General features: G+C 35.9%; 1 protein-coding gene across 1 annotated transcript in view; it reads right to left on the minus strand.

Moving 5' to 3' along the window:
* The window catches only part of FBN2 (fibrillin 2), a 282139-nt gene that overhangs the window by 186996 nt on the left and 74058 nt on the right, over nt 1–21085 (minus strand). Inside the window, exons 6-7 of the mRNA XM_030818406.1 lie at nt 20689–20886; nt 2974–3099 (exon numbers count right to left, since the gene is read on the minus strand). Coding sequence (XP_030674266.1) covers nt 2974–3099; nt 20689–20886 — 324 coding nt within the window. The remainder of the gene's footprint in view (nt 1–2973; nt 3100–20688; nt 20887–21085) is intronic.

The following is a 21085-nucleotide window of genomic DNA, read 5'->3' on the forward strand; positions in this document are numbered from 1 at the left end:
ACTGCATTTAATGTTTACGTGCTCTTGGTCTCTCAATGGCAACCAAAGGAAAATCAAATTATTAACAAAACAAAAAATGTTAAGATGAAGCAAAAATTCCTTTGGGGAAGACCAGTAGCTTCTTTCCAAATTCAGTTTTAACTCTGGGCCCACATTTTACCTTCCGTTTGGACCTTCAGCCCAAGTCAAATAAACTAACTTATTATATATCCTACTCCCAATTAATCAACATATATTTGTTTGGAGACTACTAAATTGCTCTAGGCTCTGGGATACAGCACTAAAGACAGAGGCTCTGTCCTGAAGGATCTTATTCAAGGGTTGGAGTGAGATAGTTAACAAACAAATACACACAGAAAATATCAACAACATAATGTTTAACGATTAATAAGCTAATTGCAGTTTCTTGTTAAGGATACCACTATTCTCCTAGTCACTCAGACCCAAAATACTGAACTTACTTTTCTTATTTCTGAACAGACCTAGTAACTTAAAGACCAAAAAAGGTTTTTTAAGAGAATGTCATTGCTGTGTGAAGAGAAATACGAAATGTGCTACTATAAAAACAGGAAGAACATCATCTTAAATCTGCCAATAGTGCTATGTTTTATATTTGCACTGCAATTCACATAATAAATTAAAATATTTTACCTTTGATAGTTGATCAAAAGTGATTGCTGTAGTTATATTTTTATTTAGAGCAAACATTATATTTATGGCAAGATTTTTACAGACATTACATTATCCATAAAACTGACTATAATTCAAAACCTGTCACTAAGTGTAGCAACTGTTTATAGTTTTTCCAGATATATTATACTACCGATTACATTAAATAGTTTTATATAAACAAATATCACTTGTTCTTTCATATAAAGAAACAATATTACCCAAAGAAAATTGAAAATAGCTGCTTTTAAGACATATTTAAATAAATATGACTTATACACAAGTAAGGCCTTCATAAAACCTTTATATTTCAAATTCTAATCACTACTTCTTCCAATTCTGCTATTCCCCACCAATCCCAAATATTAAATCACATAATTATTTCTGGGCAATGGTTAAATGGATTTGGCTGCCAGGGCAGGAAGTAAAGAAAGGCACGACCGGATTCAGGGCTTTGGGTGGTGCCTACATGCTATCAATGTCCCTCTTTCCTAAAGAACATAGGCAAGTGGTGAATAAAGACTTGTACTGTCTTTCTTCCCATGTCTGGCTTGGCTCTGTATGTTGCTTTGATGAAATGTAACGTAGAAAAGCCTCATTCCGTTTTTAACTAAGAAGAAATACATTGTTTGATGTGCATTAGAAATGTCACAACTACTATAATCAGTCAGTGGCTGTGCCTTCTCATCTATAATCAAACTTTGTTCCCAAGTACATCTAATTTAGATATTAGTTCAGAAGTAAAAAGTGAAAGGGAGTGAGAAAAGTTTAAGCAACACAATCAAGCTACAAAAAGCCAGGAGAAAAAATACAAAAAGTGGCCAGGAAAAAGCGGCACAACCCAGAATTTCTGCAGATCCCTGAGTTTTTGGTCTAATGTTGGTGCTTCTTCCGGTAATTCAGGTATTTTTTCACGTCTTCCAAGTGTTACTTTCACCTTTCCACTACAGGCTGACTTTGACTATCGACAGGGTATTTAAGTAGTATAAGATACTTGGGCATTCTTGTAAACAATTTCACAGAGAATTTATTTGGTCCTTAAAATAATCAACTGTGTTTTTTTAAACTTTCTTCTTAGAGGGAGCATGAAATTAATTTGTAATTATATAAAATGTATATAACTATAACAATTAATTTGGAGCTAAGTATACATGAACCAGAGCAAATGAAAAAACACAGGATAATACATGTCCCAAGGATTTATAAGATTATGGTTTCTGGCGATGAAACAATGGCATATGTACCTACATTCTACCTCTTATGAAATAATATAGTTCATATTGCTTTTTATTTTCTATAATTAAACTTTCGATTTTGCCTCTTCCCATTTTCTTTTTTACAAAGAGGAACACAGCTGTTTACAACCGATCAACAAAAAATAACTCAAACTACTTTTGTAAAGAGAAAGAGCAAAAGACCTAATTTGAGTTGACGATAATGCTTATGTCACAAAAAATGACAACAGTTATACTCTATTACCTTTAGAAAACTGCCTTAGATGAAACAAATTTATTTAAGTAACATAACTGAAAAGATAAACATTGTATCAAAACTACTAGAATCACCAAAACTATTCTAAATATCCAAGATCACTGAAGCTACATGCGCTTAGAAACTTCTTGCATTGTATAAAAATGATACAGGTTTTGATCACAGATATATATAACAAGTAAATTTATTCTATTTAAGAACTGCTAATGGAATTTACATTTCAATATTATAATCCATATTTAATATTGCAGAAAAGTATTAGGTTTTTTGATATCTTTATTTGAGCAAGCTATTCTTTATTAAGATATTTGTGGTGGTAATTTCCAAACCCTTCCTGAATCAATAATCCATTTTAAAAATTTGGTGGCCAAACAATATTCAGTATACCAATTAGAACATTTTATTTTATAATATGAGACACGGTGCCAACTACTAACATATCATTTACACATGATACTGTATATCACTTGGACTTCTCATCTCTATCTCAATTCTCGTTTTTTATATAACTTTATAAGTGAAATGGAAACCTACTTTATTAAGGAGAAACATAAATGGCTGGATTACCCCCATTCTCACTGCAACACAGCTGAGATAACAAACTAGATGCAAATGGTCATTGACTCTTTTCAAATCAAACCCACTAAGGCTATAATACACCAACACAAAACTACTCTAGGGTTAAACCTATGCTTTCATAGTAGATAAAGAGTTTTAATTGTGACCAATAGTCTCCAAAATTTCAAATGAAGTCCTGTTTTTCTTTCATTAAAGTCAATAATTAGGCATGCTTCCCAAAGTAGAGAGACTCACCTTCACATTTCTGAGTAGTTTCACTCTGCTTGTGACCAGCAGGGCATCTGCATTCAAAAGAGCCCACTGTATTGATACAGTTTCCTCCTTGGCATATCCCTGGGATAGCCTGGCATTCATCAACATCTGCAAGAAGAAAACATTTTGAACATAGATGACACTGGTTTTCAGAATATCTATACTTTTTTTTACTAAAAAACTTTATATAAACTTTCTTCTAAGAAACTCAGTTTTTCTCAAGAGAGTGGGGTTAGAGAAGTAAAACACCTTTGTATGCATGTTTTAATTTATGTAAATGGTATCATGTTATATATCTCAGTTTGTTTCTTAATTTTCCTTTTAGAATTTTGTTTTCAAGATCAATCCTGTTGTGGGAAGTCAGGGACCCCGAACAGAGGGCTGAAGCCATGGCATAAGAACATAAATTGTGAAGATTTCATAGACATTTATTAGTTCCCCAAATTAATACTTTTATCATTTCTTATGCCTGTCTTTACTGCAATCTCTGAACATAAATTGTGAAGATTTCATGGACATTTATCCTTTCCCAAGTCAATATTCTTGTGATTTTCTATGTCTGTCTTTACTTTAATCTCTTAATCCTGTCATCTTCGTAAGCTGAGGATGTAGGTAGCCTCAGGACCCTGTGATGATTGCGTTAATGCTACAAATTGTTTAAACATATGAAATCTGGGCACCTTGAAAAAAGAACAGGATAACAGCGATGTTCAGGGAATAAGGGAGATAACCGTTAGGTCTGGCTGCCTGAGAGCTGGGTTGAACAGAGCCATATTTCTCTTCTTTCAAAAGCAAATAGGAGAAATATCGCTGAATTCTTTTTCTCAGCAAGGAACAGCCCTGAGAAAGAGAACGCACTCCTAGGGGGAGGTCTCTTAAATGGCCGCTCTGGGAATGTCTGTCTTTTACGGTTGTAAATAAGGGATGAAATAAGCCCCGGTCTCCCGTAGCACTCCCAGGCTTATTAGGACAAGGAAATTCCTGCCTAATAAATTTTGGTCAGACCAGTTGTCTGCTGTCAAACCTTGTCTCCTGATAAGATGTTATCAATGACAATGCGTGCCCGAAACTTCATTAGCAATTTTAATTTCACCCCAGTCCTGTGATCTCGCCCTGCCTCCATTTGCCTTGTATTATTTTATTACCTTGTGAAGCATGTGATCTCTGTGACCCACAGCCTATTTGTACACTCCCTCCCCTTTGAAAATCACTAATAAAAACTTGCTGGTTTTGCGGCTTGTGGGGCATCACGGCACCTGCTGACATGTGATATCTCCCCCAGATAACCAGCTTTAAAATTTCTCTCTTTTGTACTCTTTCCCTTTATTTCTCAGACTGGCCGACACTTAGGGAAATAGAAAAGAACCTACGTGAAATAATGTTGAATTATCAGGGGCGGGTTCCCCCAATACATCCATACTGTTATGTGGACAATCTGTTGCTTCAGTTGGCTGCAGAACACTTAATGTGTTTCCACTCCTGATTATGGGCACTTGGTTTATCTTTAGCTTCTCAAAACCTCAGTGAATGGTACAGTGAATGTCTCCACTATGTTTCTTTGTGGAATTGAATGACTATGGAAATTGAGGACTCAGACTCTTTATCACTTTGCAGCAGACCCAGAGCAGAATTACCAGATCATAGGGTATAATGAATAAATAGTGTCAAGTCGTCCTTCAGAATGCCTGCAGAAGTCTTCATACCACTAGCAGTCTACACACCTCTACTGTTCATGAAGACTCCTGTATTTCTTCTTTCCTGCCAACACATGATATTACTATCCAATATCTTCATTTTCTTTCTTTTTTTTTTTTTTTAGACTGAGTTTTGCCCTTGTTGCCCAGGCTGGAGTGCTGTGGCGTGATCTCTACTCACTGAAACCTCCACCTCCCAGGTTCAAGCGATTCTCCTGCCTCAGCCTTCCTGAGTAGCTGGGATTACAGGCATGCACCACCATGCCTGGCTAATTTTGTATTTTTAGTAGAGACGGGGTTTCTCCATGCTGGTCAGGCTGGTCTTGATCTCCTGACCTCAGATGATCTGCCCGCCTCGGCCTCCCAAAGTGCTGGGATTACAGGCATTAGCCACAAGCCACCATGCCCGGCCTCCAATATTCTAATTTTCTTGTATTGTAAAGGAATATTGTAATACTATAAATATTATAATATTTGTAATATTGTAAATATCCTAATATTATAAAGGAATATTTAATACAATAAATATTATAATATTTGTAATATTGTAAATATCCTAATATTGTAAAGGAATATTAATTATTACTTTAGTTTTCATTTCTCTAATTACTAGCTCCTACACTTATTAGCTTTTTTATTTCCTCATGTGAAAGTTGTCTATATATATTTCTTGAACACTCTTATATTGGAATTGTTGGAATTGCTGTCCTCTTACTCTAAATTTAAAATTTCAGTTTTAGACATTGAAATTATCATCCTGTCCTTTAAACTGCCTATTAATTTCACCCACATAGGAACAGAAATCCTTAGTATTGACATAATAAAATTCATGAAGCGTTAATAAAGAATTTTTGGACTTTAAATGTAAAAGGAAGTTCTTCAGGTAAAATAAAAGTGAGATTAAAATTCTAACCTACACACAAAAAATGAAAAGCAGTAGGAATGGTAATATGTTAATAGAGATAAAATATATTTTCTTATTTTTTTAATTAACCTTAACAGAATTGATTTTTCCAAGCAACAACAACAATAATGTATTTTGGATATTATAACACATAGAAGTAAAAAGCATAACAACAATAACATGAATAATTGAAGAGGTAAATGGTACCATTGTAAAGTTATTACATTATAAGTGCAGTGGCATTATACTATTTGAAAATAGAATGTAGTAAGTTAAATATGTATAACCACTAAAAAATAAGCAGACATACAGCTAATAATCCAATTGTGGAGATAAACTGCAATACAAGAATATACACTATTAATCTAAGAGTCAGGAAAAGAGAAAAAGAGTAATAAAGAATAGCTGAGACAGACACGAGATAGTAAAATGACAGATTTAAACACAATAAAATTGATAATCATATGAGATGTCAGTGGTAGGAAAAATTCCATTAAAAAGTCTGATTGTCAGATTTTTAAAAAGCAAGACCCAATTTTAGGCTGCCTACAAGAAAACTTTGACATCTTAAAAAGTAAAGGGATGAAAAAGATATATTAAGAACTCAATAAAAAAAAATCTGGAAAGGCTATGTTAATACTATAAGTAGTACTCATCACAACAAATAATATTGTGTGTGGTTAAAAATGGACATTGCATAATGACAAAGGGTCAATTCATCAAGAAGACAGGATAATGCTAACTGTGTATGCATGATTATAAAGCATTAAACACCTGGAGCAAGGGTAATTTCAGCAGATAAAACTGAAAACAGAAATAGATAACCTGCAAGTATGTGGAAATTTCCACATTCTTCTCTTAACTAAAAGAATAAGTAGACTGAAAATCCTCAGGGATATAGTAGACTTGAACCATATTTTCAACCAACTTGTCCTAGTTGACATTTATAGACTACTCCACCTCACTTAAGCAGAGCACGCATTCTTATCAAGTGCCCACAGAATATTTACCAAGAAAGACTATATTCTGAGGCCATGTAAAAGGTTCATTAAATGTAAAAGAAAGTTAAAATAATCCAAAATATGTTCTCCAAACACAACAGAGTTAAACTAGAAACTAATAAAGGAAAAAATCTGGAACAACCTCAAATATCTGAAATTTAAACAATATACTTTGAAATAATGCACAGGTCAAAGAAAAAATCACATGGAAAAATAGAAAATATTTTGAATTAACTTAAAATGAAGATACACCATATCAAAATTTGTAGGATGCAGCTAAAGTGGTGCTCAGAGGTAAATGTATAGCATTAAAATGCTTATAGTACAAAAAGAGAAACTTCTAAAATCAGTGATCTGAGTTTCCATATTAAGACATTTTAAAAAGAAGAGCAAATTAAACCCAAAGTAAATGGAATCAATAAAATAATGATGATAAAATACAAAAAATAGAGAGAATCAATTACTATAAAACCTGGCTTTTGGAAATACAAGTGAAAAAATCAGTTGATTTTTATAATAAACACTGTATATAAAAATAAACATGCAAATTTGTTACAATCTATTCAAACTTACAAGCTTACAAAATATATTTATTAATGCTATATACTTAATTACAAAATAATGAATCTCACCGCAACAAATGTTAAAGATACAGAAAATAGAAAATTAAAGAAATAACCATTGATATAAATTTACTTCTGTCTTTTTAGACTTTTATTCACACACATATTCAGAATGGTGGTCTGTTTATTTAATGAGAATGAAACCATAGTATATGTGTTTTTCTGCATCTTGTTTTTCTTCATTATAAAATATTTCGTGAACACATCTCTGTGTCAGTACATATCAATTTGCCCTATTATTTTTTGGTAAGCTCAAAAGTTCTGTATATCTCAGTGTGTAAATTAGTGAATTCATGCCTACAAATTATTTCTTCCTCCTTTTTTTTTTTTCCTCCTATTAGCTATATCTATTGAACTAATTACAACAGTCGAAAAGTATTTTTGTACTGAATTAAAGTAGATTTCAGTGTCTTATTAAAGGATACATGATGTAAACAAAAATCAACTATGAATACAATATATGGCAAGAAGTCTATATACTGAACATTCTAATTCAGCACATTTTAAACCTCATTATTATTATTACTGTTATTATTATTTTTTGAGATATTATATTTGCTCCTGTTGCCCAGGTTGGAGTGCAATGACGTGATCTCGGCTCACTGCAACCTCCACTTCCCAGGTTCAAGCGATTCTCCTGCCTCAGGCCTCCTGAGTAGCTGGGATTACAGGCATGAGACACCTCGCCTGGCTAATTTTGTACTTTGAGTAGAGAAAGGGTTTCACCATGTTGGTCAGGCTGGTCTCGAACTCCTGACCTCAGGTGATCCACCCGCCTTGGCCTCCCAAAGCGCTGAGATTACAGGCATGAGCCACTGCTCACAGCCTTAAAACTCATTTTTAAATATCCTACACTCCTACTCTCATTACAGTGTGGTATAAAAGAGCTCTAGAGACTTGTTTTCCTGGCAGATAAATCAGAGAAAAAATATGGTAAAAGCTGAAAAATGAGACTAAGTCTATAAGACCTTAATATTATTCATAAAATTATATGCTGCATACAGACTATAGCAGATTCAGTGATTTTTCAAAAAGAAAAACAATACAACATCATAGGATTTATTTTGTAACTGCCTAAAAAGTATTTTTTTTAGAAGGAGAATGAAACCCTTATTTTTGAAGTCTCCTAGACTCTGCAGTTATGTAGAATTAATTTCTTTTAGTTAGATCAAGTTAGCAGTTAAAATAAAAAAAGAAAATTTAAAAGAAATCATGTAGAAATAACCAAAAAATAACCAATTTGGACCAAGATGTGCTCTTTATAAATATAAAAAAGCAAGCCTCAGGCCTTCAAACTATGCAAGAATTTCTACATCTGCAAAGTCCTATCACAAGCAACTGCTAATGATTGATTAATTCTCCAATGACGAGACTGTACAGATGTATCTTTGTTCATTCCTTCGATTCAGGCAAAAACTTACTATTTATTTAAATTTTGAATTATTCCAAATCACATGTAACAATTTTATCGAACACAGTTATATATTTTGAAACTTACACCTTATTCAATAACGTCAGTCCATGTCTATTAAGGTTAAAAATAATGTAACAAAGCAACAATAATTCTAGTTTATAACCTCATTTATTCTCCAAATTCTCCATGTAAACTTGTTCTAAAAAATTAAACTTATTTTATTACATAAATTATTATTGGATGATATATTATTTTTAGTTCATGTCCAAATATGGAAAATATGTGCAGTATTATAAGCATATAAAAATGGTTAATTTAATTTATATGTGTAGGAACCAGGGGACATAGAAATTAATACTATATTTCATAGTGTGTTTTTTAACTTTTCTTGTTACCAAATTAGATCCATTTCTAATTTTAATTTTTTTACATTGAATTTGCTTTTTCTTTTTAATTTTTATAGTTTCGGGGATACAGGTGCAGGTTACGTGAATATGTTGCATAATGGTAAGGTTTGGGCTTCTAGTTAACCCATTATCCAAATAGTGAAAACTCATTAGGTACTCAATAGGTAATTTTTCACTCCTCATCCCTCCTCTCAGCCTCCCTACTTTTGGAGTCCCCAATGCTTATTATTTCCATTAGTAAACAGAAATTCTTATTTCTATACTCTGTAGATATTAACACATAATATTTTATTTCTATGAAAACAAATGTCTAACTTTAAGGACAGCAACAAAATAATAGGTCTATTTCTATTTGGAATCTGAGGCATATGGGGTGTCCTGGCAATCATTTAATATGGTTTGATCCAGACTGAATATCTACTCATGTATGATACACAAAATTCAAATGTTAAAATGATCAAACCTTCTTGGCATCCACTCTGGCCTTCCTATAACTGATGCTCCACAAAGCATCATTGTTTTAAATTTCCATTAAAAACGCTATTTTTAATTTCCTTGAGATAAGAGAGAAGTATATAAACTTTGCATTTATTTGGGTAGTAATTCTTTGAAGGATGTTCATACCTGCCTTTTATGTTTTTTTTTTTGTTGTTGTTGTTGTTGTTTTTTTCAGTTTTTATATGCAGGCCTTTCTCTTTATTATTCCTCTCTCAATGCAGCCATTTCCTGCTGAAATGCAGAGTGGGAAAGGCTCAAAGGAAATGCGCTGGTTTGAAACTTCTACAAGGCATAGGCCTGAAACTTTGTCACCAAACTCCTTCCCCAACTTTTTTTTCCCTTGAGTATCAATTTTCAACTGTCAGTTGGTAGTGTGACCCTTATATTTACAGATTATTTGCTAGTGGTTCATACTTCCTCTTTGTCCTTCCACCCTCCTGTACCTCACTCAAGGAGTGTCTCTGGGCTGGAAGACTGGGTGGAGAATACTCAGAAATGGCTTGCCCCCACCGTTTCTCCTTCCATTACCCTCTGTTACTGTGAGGTTCTGAAGTAGATCTGTCTCTTATGGGAACATCTCCTCCTCTCCAATAGAACATCCACAATCCTAGCTCTCTGCTCTTAGTAGGTTCAAACACCTTTCAAGATGATGACACTCAGAGTAAATACTTAGAAAACTCTCCCTGTCCCAGTGACTTCCCAACAGCTGCATGCGCTCACCACTGGTTTTGTTACAGGATTTTATTTTAGAATGATGTGTTGTTCTCTATTATTCACTTTCATGTTAGTTTTTTTGTGAGGTTAGAAGAAGAGGAATATTCTGCTATCTTTAAACAGGAGTTTCTATAATTGAGTTTGCTTTAAGTTTTTTAATTGTATAGGAATAGCTTGTGTGAATACAGCATGAATTAAAGTTAGACTTCATAATGATCTCATTTACTTGGTTAATGTCGGCAGCCAAGACGAATTTGTTTTGGCTGTAACTATCTTTAATAATTTATTCTAATCCAATAAATCGGATAACAGCCAAGTTTACTTTTTACTTTGGCTACGTAGAAGGCTTGGAAATAACTTTCTACTCAGGGCATCTTCTGCTCGCTCGACAATTGAGGAGCTAGCAACAGCTGCCTGATTTCACCTGAGATTAAACTCCTCTACTCTTCTCACATGCAGTCAGACTAAAGAAATCATGTTTCTGGTGCACTAATGCCATATGAAAAGAACACACACCAGCATTTGTTTTGCAGAAACCAACTTAGGGTCTGTATTGCTATTTCTTTATCATGACCTTATCCTGTGTCCTAGCTAGGGCCTGTGTCAAATATGTGAATTCCTGTGCATGTCACATTACCTGGAATGGAGCAGAGGCTTGGCATCAATGTTGCTATCATCAATGATGAAGCAAGAGATGAAATTTAACAAACAATTTTCTTCTGCTATATCTTCAGTTTTGAAGCATTTGAAGTAGTTTAAAAGCCTAATCCCTAAATATCACATGGTACAAATTAATAATTATGCCAGTTTAATTTTAATATATTTAAAAAAATTTTAGGAGCACCCTGTTCATTTGAAAACTGAAAAGATCCAAAGCCAAGTACTAATCTTAAACAAAATGTCACTCCTAATTAGAGTAGGTTCATGAGACTAAAGACAAAAAAAGAAGAAACTTTGTAAGAAAATTATACATCATATGCACATGGCAATTTGTGATATATTTAAAGTTCATAAATATTATTGGAAAAGGGCTTAATGACACTTTTAACATTTTTAATTCACTTGTTTTATGATAGCTTAAATTTTAAGTCCTATATGAGTTAACTTTGGTCCTTTGGTGTATAATAAAATGGAAGAAAGTAGATTAAATGTGGATTAAGCACAACGGCTAAAACTCAAATGGCTCTCAATATTAAAGCCATCAAGAATTGATACGACTGATTTCACAGCACCCTAGGAGGGCACACCTTTCTGACACTGCTTAAGTCCAGAATGTTAGCATGGCAACAGTTTAAAATAAAATGTGGGGCCAAGATGGCCGACAGAAGCAGCGCCGCTCAGAGGCTCCCATCAAAAAAAAACAAACTAAGAGTGTGAATCCTTCACTGGCAACCAAAGTATCCAGGTTCTTTCATCAAAGTTGACTAGAAGGCTGGTGTGATCCACAGAGAAGGATGAGCAGCGTGGTGCGGCGGCCCACCTGAGTGCCACTCGGGGATGGGGAACCCCCTCCCCGCAGCCAAGAGAGGCCATGAATGAGTGTGCTATCCAGCCTAGGAAACTTTTTTTCCACAGAACTGTGCAACCCACGAATCAGAGGATCCCACTCACAAACCCACGCCACAGGGGCCTACCGTCTCAACCCTGGAACGTACAGATTATTACAGCCTCTGACCAGGAATCTGCTTAAGCCTATGGAGCTCCTGGGCAGTTGTGGCGACCAGCACCAGCTGCTGCTGTCTGCTCTCTAAGCCTTTTGAGCTCCTTGGGGGAGGGGCAGCAAAAAAAAAAAAAAGCAACTGCTGAACACACTAAGCTCTCTGGGTAGGGGGAAGGGCTGCACCTATTTCTATAGCTCTTGGCTGTGCTTTTCCCCTGCTGGAGCCAGGGAGGTTGGATGGCTTGGTCCCAAGACTTGTCCTCACAGCCCAACATACTGGCTGTGGCAGTCTGAGGCCAGAGTGCCTCTTCAGGTCTAACCCTGACCCATCCTTCCTCAGTGGGTGGGGCCTCCCTGCAGGATCTCCAATAACTCCAGCCAGAGGCTCAGCGACACAATTTGGATCTCCCTGGGCCTGAGCCCCTAGGGGTAAGGGTGGCTGCAGTCTCTGGGGATCAGCACACTTAGCCTCTCCTCCTGGTAGTTCAGAGGAACTGGGCAGCCCGGGCGAGTGGGTTTCCCCCCAGCGAAACACACTCTCTCCACCAAAGGACAAACTGCTTCATTAAACGGATCCTGCTCCCAGTGCCACCCAACTGGGTGAGACCCTCCAAAAGGGGTTGTCAGACTCCTTATACAGGAGAGATCCTATTGGCATCAGGTTGGTGCCCCCAGAGGTGAGAAGTCCCAGAAGGAGCAGGCACCCATCTTTGCGGTTCTCCAGTCTCCTCGAGTGACATCTCTAGTTATGGGGGCGAATCAGACGAATAAGGCCTGAAGTGAACCCCCAGCAAACTGCAGCAGCCCTACAGAAGAGGGTCCTGACTACTGAAAGAAAGACAAACAAGCAGAAAGTGACAACAACAGCGTCAACAGCAACAAAAAGGCCCCCATAAAAACCCCATCCAAGCGTCAGCAGCCGCAAAGACGGAAACTAGACAAACTCACGAAGATGAGAAAGAATCAATGAAAAAATGCTGAAAACACAAAAGGCCAGAGTGCCTCTTCTCCTCCAAATGACTACAACATCTCTCCATCATGGGTGCAGAGCTAAACGAAGGATCAGATGGACGAATTGACAGGAGTAGGCGTCACAAAATGGATAATAAAAAACTATGATGAGCTAAAGGAGCATGTTCTAAGCCAATGCAAAGAAGCTAAGAACTTTGATAAAAGGTGAGAGGAATTGCTAACTAGAATAACCAGTTTAGAGGGGGACATAAATGACCTAAGGAAGCATGAGAACTTCATGAAGCATACACAAGTATCAGCAGCCAAATCGACCAAGTGGAAGAAAGGATATCAGAGTCTTAAGATCACTTACTGAAATAAGATATGCAGATAAGAATAGAGAAAAAAGAATGAAAAGGAATGAACAAAGCTTCAAAGAAACATGGGACTTCATAAAATGACCAAACCTACGACTGATTGGAGTACCAGGAGGAGACAGGGAGAATGGAAACAAGCTGGAAAACAGACTTCTGGATATTATCCAGAAGAACTTCCCCAACCAACCAAGACAGGCCAACATGCAAATTCAAGAAATACAGAGAACACCATTAAGATACTCCATGAGAAGATCAACCCTAAGACACATAATCCTCAGATTCTTCAAGGTTGAAATGAAGGAAAAACTGTTAAGGGCAGACAGAGAGAAAGGTCAGGACACCTTCAAAGGGAAGCCCATCAGACTAACACTGGACCTCTCAGCAGAAACTCTACAAGCCAAAAAATATTGGGGGCCAATATTCAACATTCTTCAAGAAAAGAATTTTCAACCCAGAATTTCACATCCAGCCAAGCTAAGCTTCATAAGCAAAGGAGAAATAAAATATTTTCCAGAAAAGCAAATGCTGAGGGATTTCGTTACCACCAGGCCTCCTCCGCAAGAGCTCATGAAAGAAGCACTAAATATGGAAAGGAAAAACCAGGACCAGACACTGCAAAAAAAAAAAAATATATATATATATATAAAGACCAATGACACTATGAAGAAACTGCATGAACTAGTGTGCAAAATAACCAAATAGCATTACGATAACAGTATCAAATTCACACATGACAATACTAACCTTAAATGTAAATGGGCTAAATGACCCAATTAAAAGACACTTATTGGCAAACTGGATAAGCTGTCAAGACCCATCGGTGTGGGTGTGCTGTATTGAGGAAACCCATCTTACATGCAAAGACACACACAGGCTCAAAATAAAGGGATGGAGGAATATTTACCAAGCAAATGGAAAGCAAAAAAATGCAGGGGTTGCAATCCTAGTCTCTGACAAAACAGATTTTAAACCAGCAAAGATCAAAAAAGACAAAAAAGGGCATTACATAATGGTAAAGGGAATAATTCAACAAGAAGAGCTAACTCTTCTGTTGAATTCATAAAAGCACCCAGATTCATAAAACAAGCTATCAGAGGCCTGTAAAGAGACTTAGACTTCCACACAATAATAGTGGGAGACTTTAACACCCCACTGTCAGTATTAGACAGACAAATGAGACAAGAAATTCACAAAAATATTCAGTACTTGAACTCAGCTCTGCATCAAGTGGACCTACTAGATGCCTATAGAACTCTCTGCCCCAAATCAACAGAATATACATTCTTCTGAGTGCCACTTATTCTAAAATTGACCATATAATTGGAAGTAAAACACTCCTCAGCAAATGCAAAAGAACCGAAATCATAACAGTCTCTCAGACCACAGTGCAATCAAATGAGAACTCAGGATTAAGAAACTCAGTCAAAACCACACAATTACGTCTTCAGGAAACTGAACAACCTGCTCCTGAATGACTCCTGGGTAAATAATGAAAGTAAGGCAGAAATCAAGAAGTTCTTTGAAACTAATGAGAACAAAGAGACAGCGTACCAGAATCTCTGGGACACAGCTAAAGCAGTGTTAAGAAGGAAATTTATAGCACTAAATGCCCACATCAGAAAGCTACAAAGATCTCAAATCGACACCCTAACATCACAATTAAAAGAGCTAGAGAGGCAGAGCAAACTAACCCAAAAGCTAGCAGAAGACAAGAAATACCTAAGATCAGAGAAGAACTGAAGGAGTTAGAGACAAGGAAAACTCTCCAAAAAAAAATCAATGAATCCAAGAGCTGGTGTTTTGAAAAAATTAATTAAATTGATAGACTGCTAACTAGACTAATAAAGAAGAATAGAGAGAAGAATCAAATAGACACAATAAGAAATGATAAAGGGGATATCAACTGACCCCACAGAAATACAAACTACCATCAGAGAATACTATAAACACCTCTACATAAATAAACTAGAAATCTAGTAGAAATGGATAAATTCCTGGACACATACACCCTACCAAGACTAACCCAGGAAGAAGTTGAACCCCTGAATAGACCACTAACAAGCTCTGAAATTGAGGCAGTAATAGCCTACCAACCAAAAACAGCTCAGGACCAGACGGATTCACAGCTGAATTCTACAAGAAATACAAAGAGGAGCTGGTTGCATTCCTTCTGAAACTATTCCAAACAATTGAAAAGAAGGCACTCCTCCATAACTCATTTTATGAGGCCAGAATCATCCTGATATCAAAACCTGGCAGAGACACAACAACAACAACAACAACAAAAACTTGCTAAAAAAAAAAAAAACAACAACAAATTGTGAAAATCTTCAATAAAATACTGGCAAACTGAATCCAGCAGCATATCAAAAAACTTATCCACCACCATCAAGTCAGCTTCATCCCTGGGATGCAAGGCTGGTTCAATGGTTCAACATACACAAATCAATAAACGTAATCCATCACATAAACAGAACCAAAGACAAAAACCACATGATTATCTCAATAGATGCAGAAAAGACTTTTGATAAAATTCAACATCGCTTTACGTTTAAAACTCTCGGTAAACCAGGTATTGATGCAACATATCTCAAAATAATAAGAGCTATTTATGGCAAACCCACAGCCAATATCATAGTGAATGGGCAAAAGCTGGAAGCATTCCCTCTGAAAACTGGCACAAGACAAGGATCCCCTCTTTCACCACTCGTATTCAACATAGTATTGGAAGTTCTGGCCAGGGCAATCAGGCAAGAGAAAGAAAGAAAGAGGATTCAAATAGGAAGAGAGGAAGTCAAATTGTATCTGTTTGCAGATGACATGATTGTATATTTAGAAAACCGCATCATCTCAGCCCAAAATCTCAAGCTGACAAGCAATTTCAGCAGTCTCAGTATACAAACTCGGTGTGCAAAAATCATAAGCATTCCTATATACCAATAATAGACAAACAGAGAGTCAAATCATGAGTGAACTCCCATTCACAATTGCTACAAAGAGAATAAAATACCTAGGAATACAACTTACAAGGGATGTGAAAGGCCTCTTAAAGAAGAATTACAAAACACTGCTCAAGGAAATAAGAGAGGACACAAACAATGGAAAAACATTCAGTCCTCATGGATAGGAAGAATCAATATCGTGAAAATGGCCATACTATCCAAAGTAATTTATAGATTTAATGCTATTCCCATTGAACTGCCATTGACATTCTTCACAGAATTAGAAAAAAAACATTTTAAATTTCATATAAATCAAAGAAGGCCCTGTATAGCCAAGACAATCCTAAGCAAAAAGAACAAAGCTGGATGCATCATGCTACCTGACTTCAAACTATACTACAAGGCTACAGTAACCAAAACAGCATGGTACTGGAACCAAAACAGACATACAGACCAATGGAGCAGAACAGAGACCTCAGAAATAACACCACACATCTAGAACCATCTGATCTTCAACAAACCTGACAAAAACAAGCAATGGGAAAAGGATCTCCTAATTAGTAAATGGTGCTGGGAAAACTGGCTAGCCATATGCAGAAAATTGAAACTGGACTCCTTCCCTATACCTTATACAAAAATCAAGATGGATTAAAGACTTAAATGTAAAATCCAAAACCATAATAACCCTAGAAGAAAACCTAAGTAATACCATTCAGGACATAGGCATGGGGAGAGACTTCATGACAAAAATGCCAAAAGCAATTGCAACAAAAGCCAAAATTGACAAATGTAATTGAATTAAACTAAAGAGCTTCTGCACAGCAAAAGTTAACTATCATCAGAGTGAACAGGAAACCTACAGAATGGGAGAAAATTTTTGCAATCTACCCATCTGACAAAGGTCTAATATCCAGAATTTATAAGGAGCTTAAACATATTTACAAGAAAAAGATAAACAACCCCATCAAAAAGTGGGCAAAGGATATTAACAGACACTTCTCAAAAGAAGGCATTTATGTGGCCAACAAACATATGAAAAAAAGATCATGATCACTGATCATCAGATACATGCAAATCAAAACCACAATGAGATACCATCTCACACCATTCAGAATGGTGATTATTAAAAAGTCAGGAAACAAGAGAGGCTGGCAAGGCTGTGGAGAAATAGGAATGCTTTTACACTGTTGGTGGAAATATAAATTAGTTCAACCATTGTAGAAGACAGTAATGGCGATTCCTCAAGGGTCTAGAACCAGAAATACCATCTGACCCAGCAATCCCATTAGTGGATGTATTCCCAATGAATTATAAATCATTGTACTGTAAAGACACATGCACACATATGTTTATTGCAGCAGTATTTATAATAGCAAAGACATGGAACCAACCCAAATGCCCATCAATGACAGACTGGATAAAGAAAATGTGGTACGTACACACCATGGAATACTATGCAGCCATAAAAGGGAATGAGATCATGCCCTTTGCTGGGACATGGATGAAGCTGGAAGCCATCATCCTCTGCAAACTAACATAGGAACAGAAAACCAAACACCGCATGTTCTCACTCATAAGTGGGAGTTGAACATTGAAAACACGTGGACACAGAGAGGGGAATAACACACACCAGGGCCTGTTGGGGGGTGGGGGAGGGAACTTAGAGGACGGGTCAATAGGTGCGGCAAACCACCATGGCACACATATACTCCTGTAACAAACCTGCACGTTCTGCACATGCATTCGTTTTTTAATAAGAAATAAAGCAAAATAAATAAATAAAATAAAATTACTGATTTTCTCACAGCTTAATTTCTTTAAGTATTATCTTAATTTCCTGTTGTCCCTCATTTTCCACAGCTACCCTGTTTATTGCAAGAGCATGTTTCATTCACAACTAATTGCATCAGCTACAGGATATCATTATCTTCTGAACTTCAAAAGGACCATGATTTAGAGCTAGTGTTAAGCTATTTACAGTTATCATCCACATAGTTGAAATTTATTTTTAACTCCATAAAACTTCTCAATCATGCTATAAAAAAGATCACTGTTTTTTTTAATGGCATACATGTACCATGTTTTAATGTATCATTTTTTCATGCCCCATCTCTTCCAAATTAATTTGGCATAAGTATTCAGGAAACACTCTAGGAATTTAAAGGGAAAAAATGAAATCACAGTAAGATGTCTTAAAATAGCCTGAACTATGGATTAGTATTTAATTGAGAACTTTCTGACTATGCCACGATTTTGAAATAAAGCAGAACTTTTCAACATGCTTTTCCAGACATTTTAATCATGTGGCAAATTTCATTTTGTTCCTGTTACTGTGTTAATCTCTTAGATTTTTAGGCAAATGGAGCCTGAAATTTATCTTTGTTGCATAAACAAAATCAAATAAGTAATCCTTCAGACATTACTAAACCCTAAAGGACATTCAGAAGTTTGAGATCAGATGACACATTTTTTATAATTGTGTTTGGGAAAAAAACTAGGCCTCTGACAAAATATGAAAGTAAAAAAGTGTACGTATAAATACAGAACATAAGGAAAGTCAATAATTTGGAATGTTTTGGTTGAAGTTAAAGGCTTTTCTTAACCTGAACTGTTTCTTTCTCTGAAATAGTGGGTTTTAGAAGTATTTCAATCTTAATGTCATTTATTAATTCAAAAGGTATTTGCTGAGCTTCTACTATATATTAGGCACTGTTCTAGATGTCTGAGACATCAGTGAGTAAGTGAAAAAGATTTCTGCAGTCATAGAGCTTACATTCTAGCCAAAAGAAAATTAAAAACAACAAAGAAAATAAGTTAGTACGTTAGAAGGTAATAAAGAGTACAGAATAAACAAGAAGTAGTACTATAGTAAATCCGGTCATTATTAAACTAGTAAATCAATATAGTAGAGTATTTTATTTTTAATAATAATCTATATCCACTATATAAATTACATGGCAATCTATATACTAAGATGTAGTAAAGACTATATGGAGCACAGTAAAGACAGATACAATATAATATAGAATATCTTCCTATAGAAGAAACTGTTACACTATCAGGAACTCTATATAATCCGACTAATATTCATACCAAAACATATAGAATTTTACTATCCATAGTAAACAATAGATTAAAAATGGCATTTGACTCAATCTTCATCATTAAGGCCTGAGCTGTGTTCATCACTAAAAAGAACTATTCTAACTCCACAGTTCACATATGTGAGCTTTCATATGTAATTAAACAAAAAGTTGGTAAATGTTTTAGTTATATAGTCATCCCCTTGGTATCTCCGTAGTTCTGATTCAAAATGATTTTAGAAATAGACCATTTTAAAAATACACCTTTTATAAAATTACAACACTAACAAAAATCTGTGGATGCTGCTGTCAGGGACACATTTACAAAATTATGCATAACACTCACATTTTGTTATTCAATGAACTAAAGTTATGTATGCGCTCCCCAAACTATAATTCTCATTTGAGATTTAGGACACTGACCAGGCTTTCTACAATGTAAGATTTACACAGGCCCAATAGATAACATCTTCACTTGTGACACAGCTTACTAACATCAATTTGAAAGACTTTGTATCTAACTTTGTACATGTTTTAATTATAGGAAATAACCTTAACTCTCCAAGTCTCAAATATGAATATTATTTATGTGAATAATACAAAAATAATTTCTGTTTTCCTGTGATCTTACTGCTATGCAATATGAAGCAACTGCCATTTGAGAAGTCATCAAAGAGAACATGTCTCAGCTCTAAAAATGGATTTAAGACATATGATATCAGAGAAGTTGCTAGAAAAAGGTAAGAATTGTGGCAGCTGAAAATTAATTAAAATAATTAACCAGGAAACAGGTAACAATTTTTGGCTACTTGGATTGTAGTCTACTAAGGTAGCCTCCTCAGGGCCCTGATCTGGCTCTAATATAGAAATCAGTGTCATGAATGTAGTTAGGCAGTATCAAAACCCAGAGATCACGACCAACCCAGGTTACAAACTCTGTAATAACTGCAATCATGGACAGAGTTCACATTTTGTCTTTGAAGACACTATTAATAATTATAGAGTGCCAATATTAGGTGGCTTTCTTCTCCTTGTTACTTGGGTTCAGGTTCTCATAACTTGAATGAGATAAGCAGAGAAAAAATAGGTTTTTTCCTGGGTATTTGCATGTGTATAGTTCAGGGAGGAGTCATGCCATCTAGATGAAAATAGAGTGGTTCATCCTCTGATTGTATTAAATATTTTACACTGTATTTTTACATTTCCCCCAATTCTTCATCTCTTTCTCTTCTCTATTAATGTCAACAGTTGAAACAATTATTTATTAGGTGGCTAAAAGATAAACCTTCTCTGGTCAGGGTTGTTAACGTGGCCACTCTTGGAAATCAGTATTCTGTTAAAGCTACCATCCAGTGCCAGATTCTCCAACTCCAGTAAAAAGAGAAGTGGCAGGTCTGCGACGGTGTGCACAGGCAGACAGCTGACTCACCTTGGCAAGCTCCAGTGCGGATGTTGGGGATGAAACCCCGCCGGCAGGGCTGAGGCTGGGCTGGACACATCTCACAGGGATGGCCCCACGCCCGTCCAATGGTGGCACAGCACAGAGTCTTCGTGCAGACAATGCCTGTCAGCTGCCCTTGGCACATCTGGTTGTTGACCTGAGTGAAACACGGGCCTGTCCTATAATCTGGAATGTGAGAGAAGAAAGAAAGACAGGTTTTATGATCATATACTAATCTTATACCAGTGCCTCCAAATGCATAAAACAGAGACTATTTCTTCTGACCAAAGTGTCCAAAGACAAAAGGCTAGAGAGTTTCATGTTAAAAATTCATAATTTTCCATTCATGAGAAGTACCTTAAGAGACTTCAATGTATTCCACACT

This window comes from Nomascus leucogenys, chromosome 2 (genome assembly GCF_006542625.1).
Source record: "Nomascus leucogenys isolate Asia chromosome 2, Asia_NLE_v1, whole genome shotgun sequence".
Taxonomy (NCBI): Eukaryota; Metazoa; Chordata; class Mammalia; order Primates; family Hylobatidae; genus Nomascus; species Nomascus leucogenys.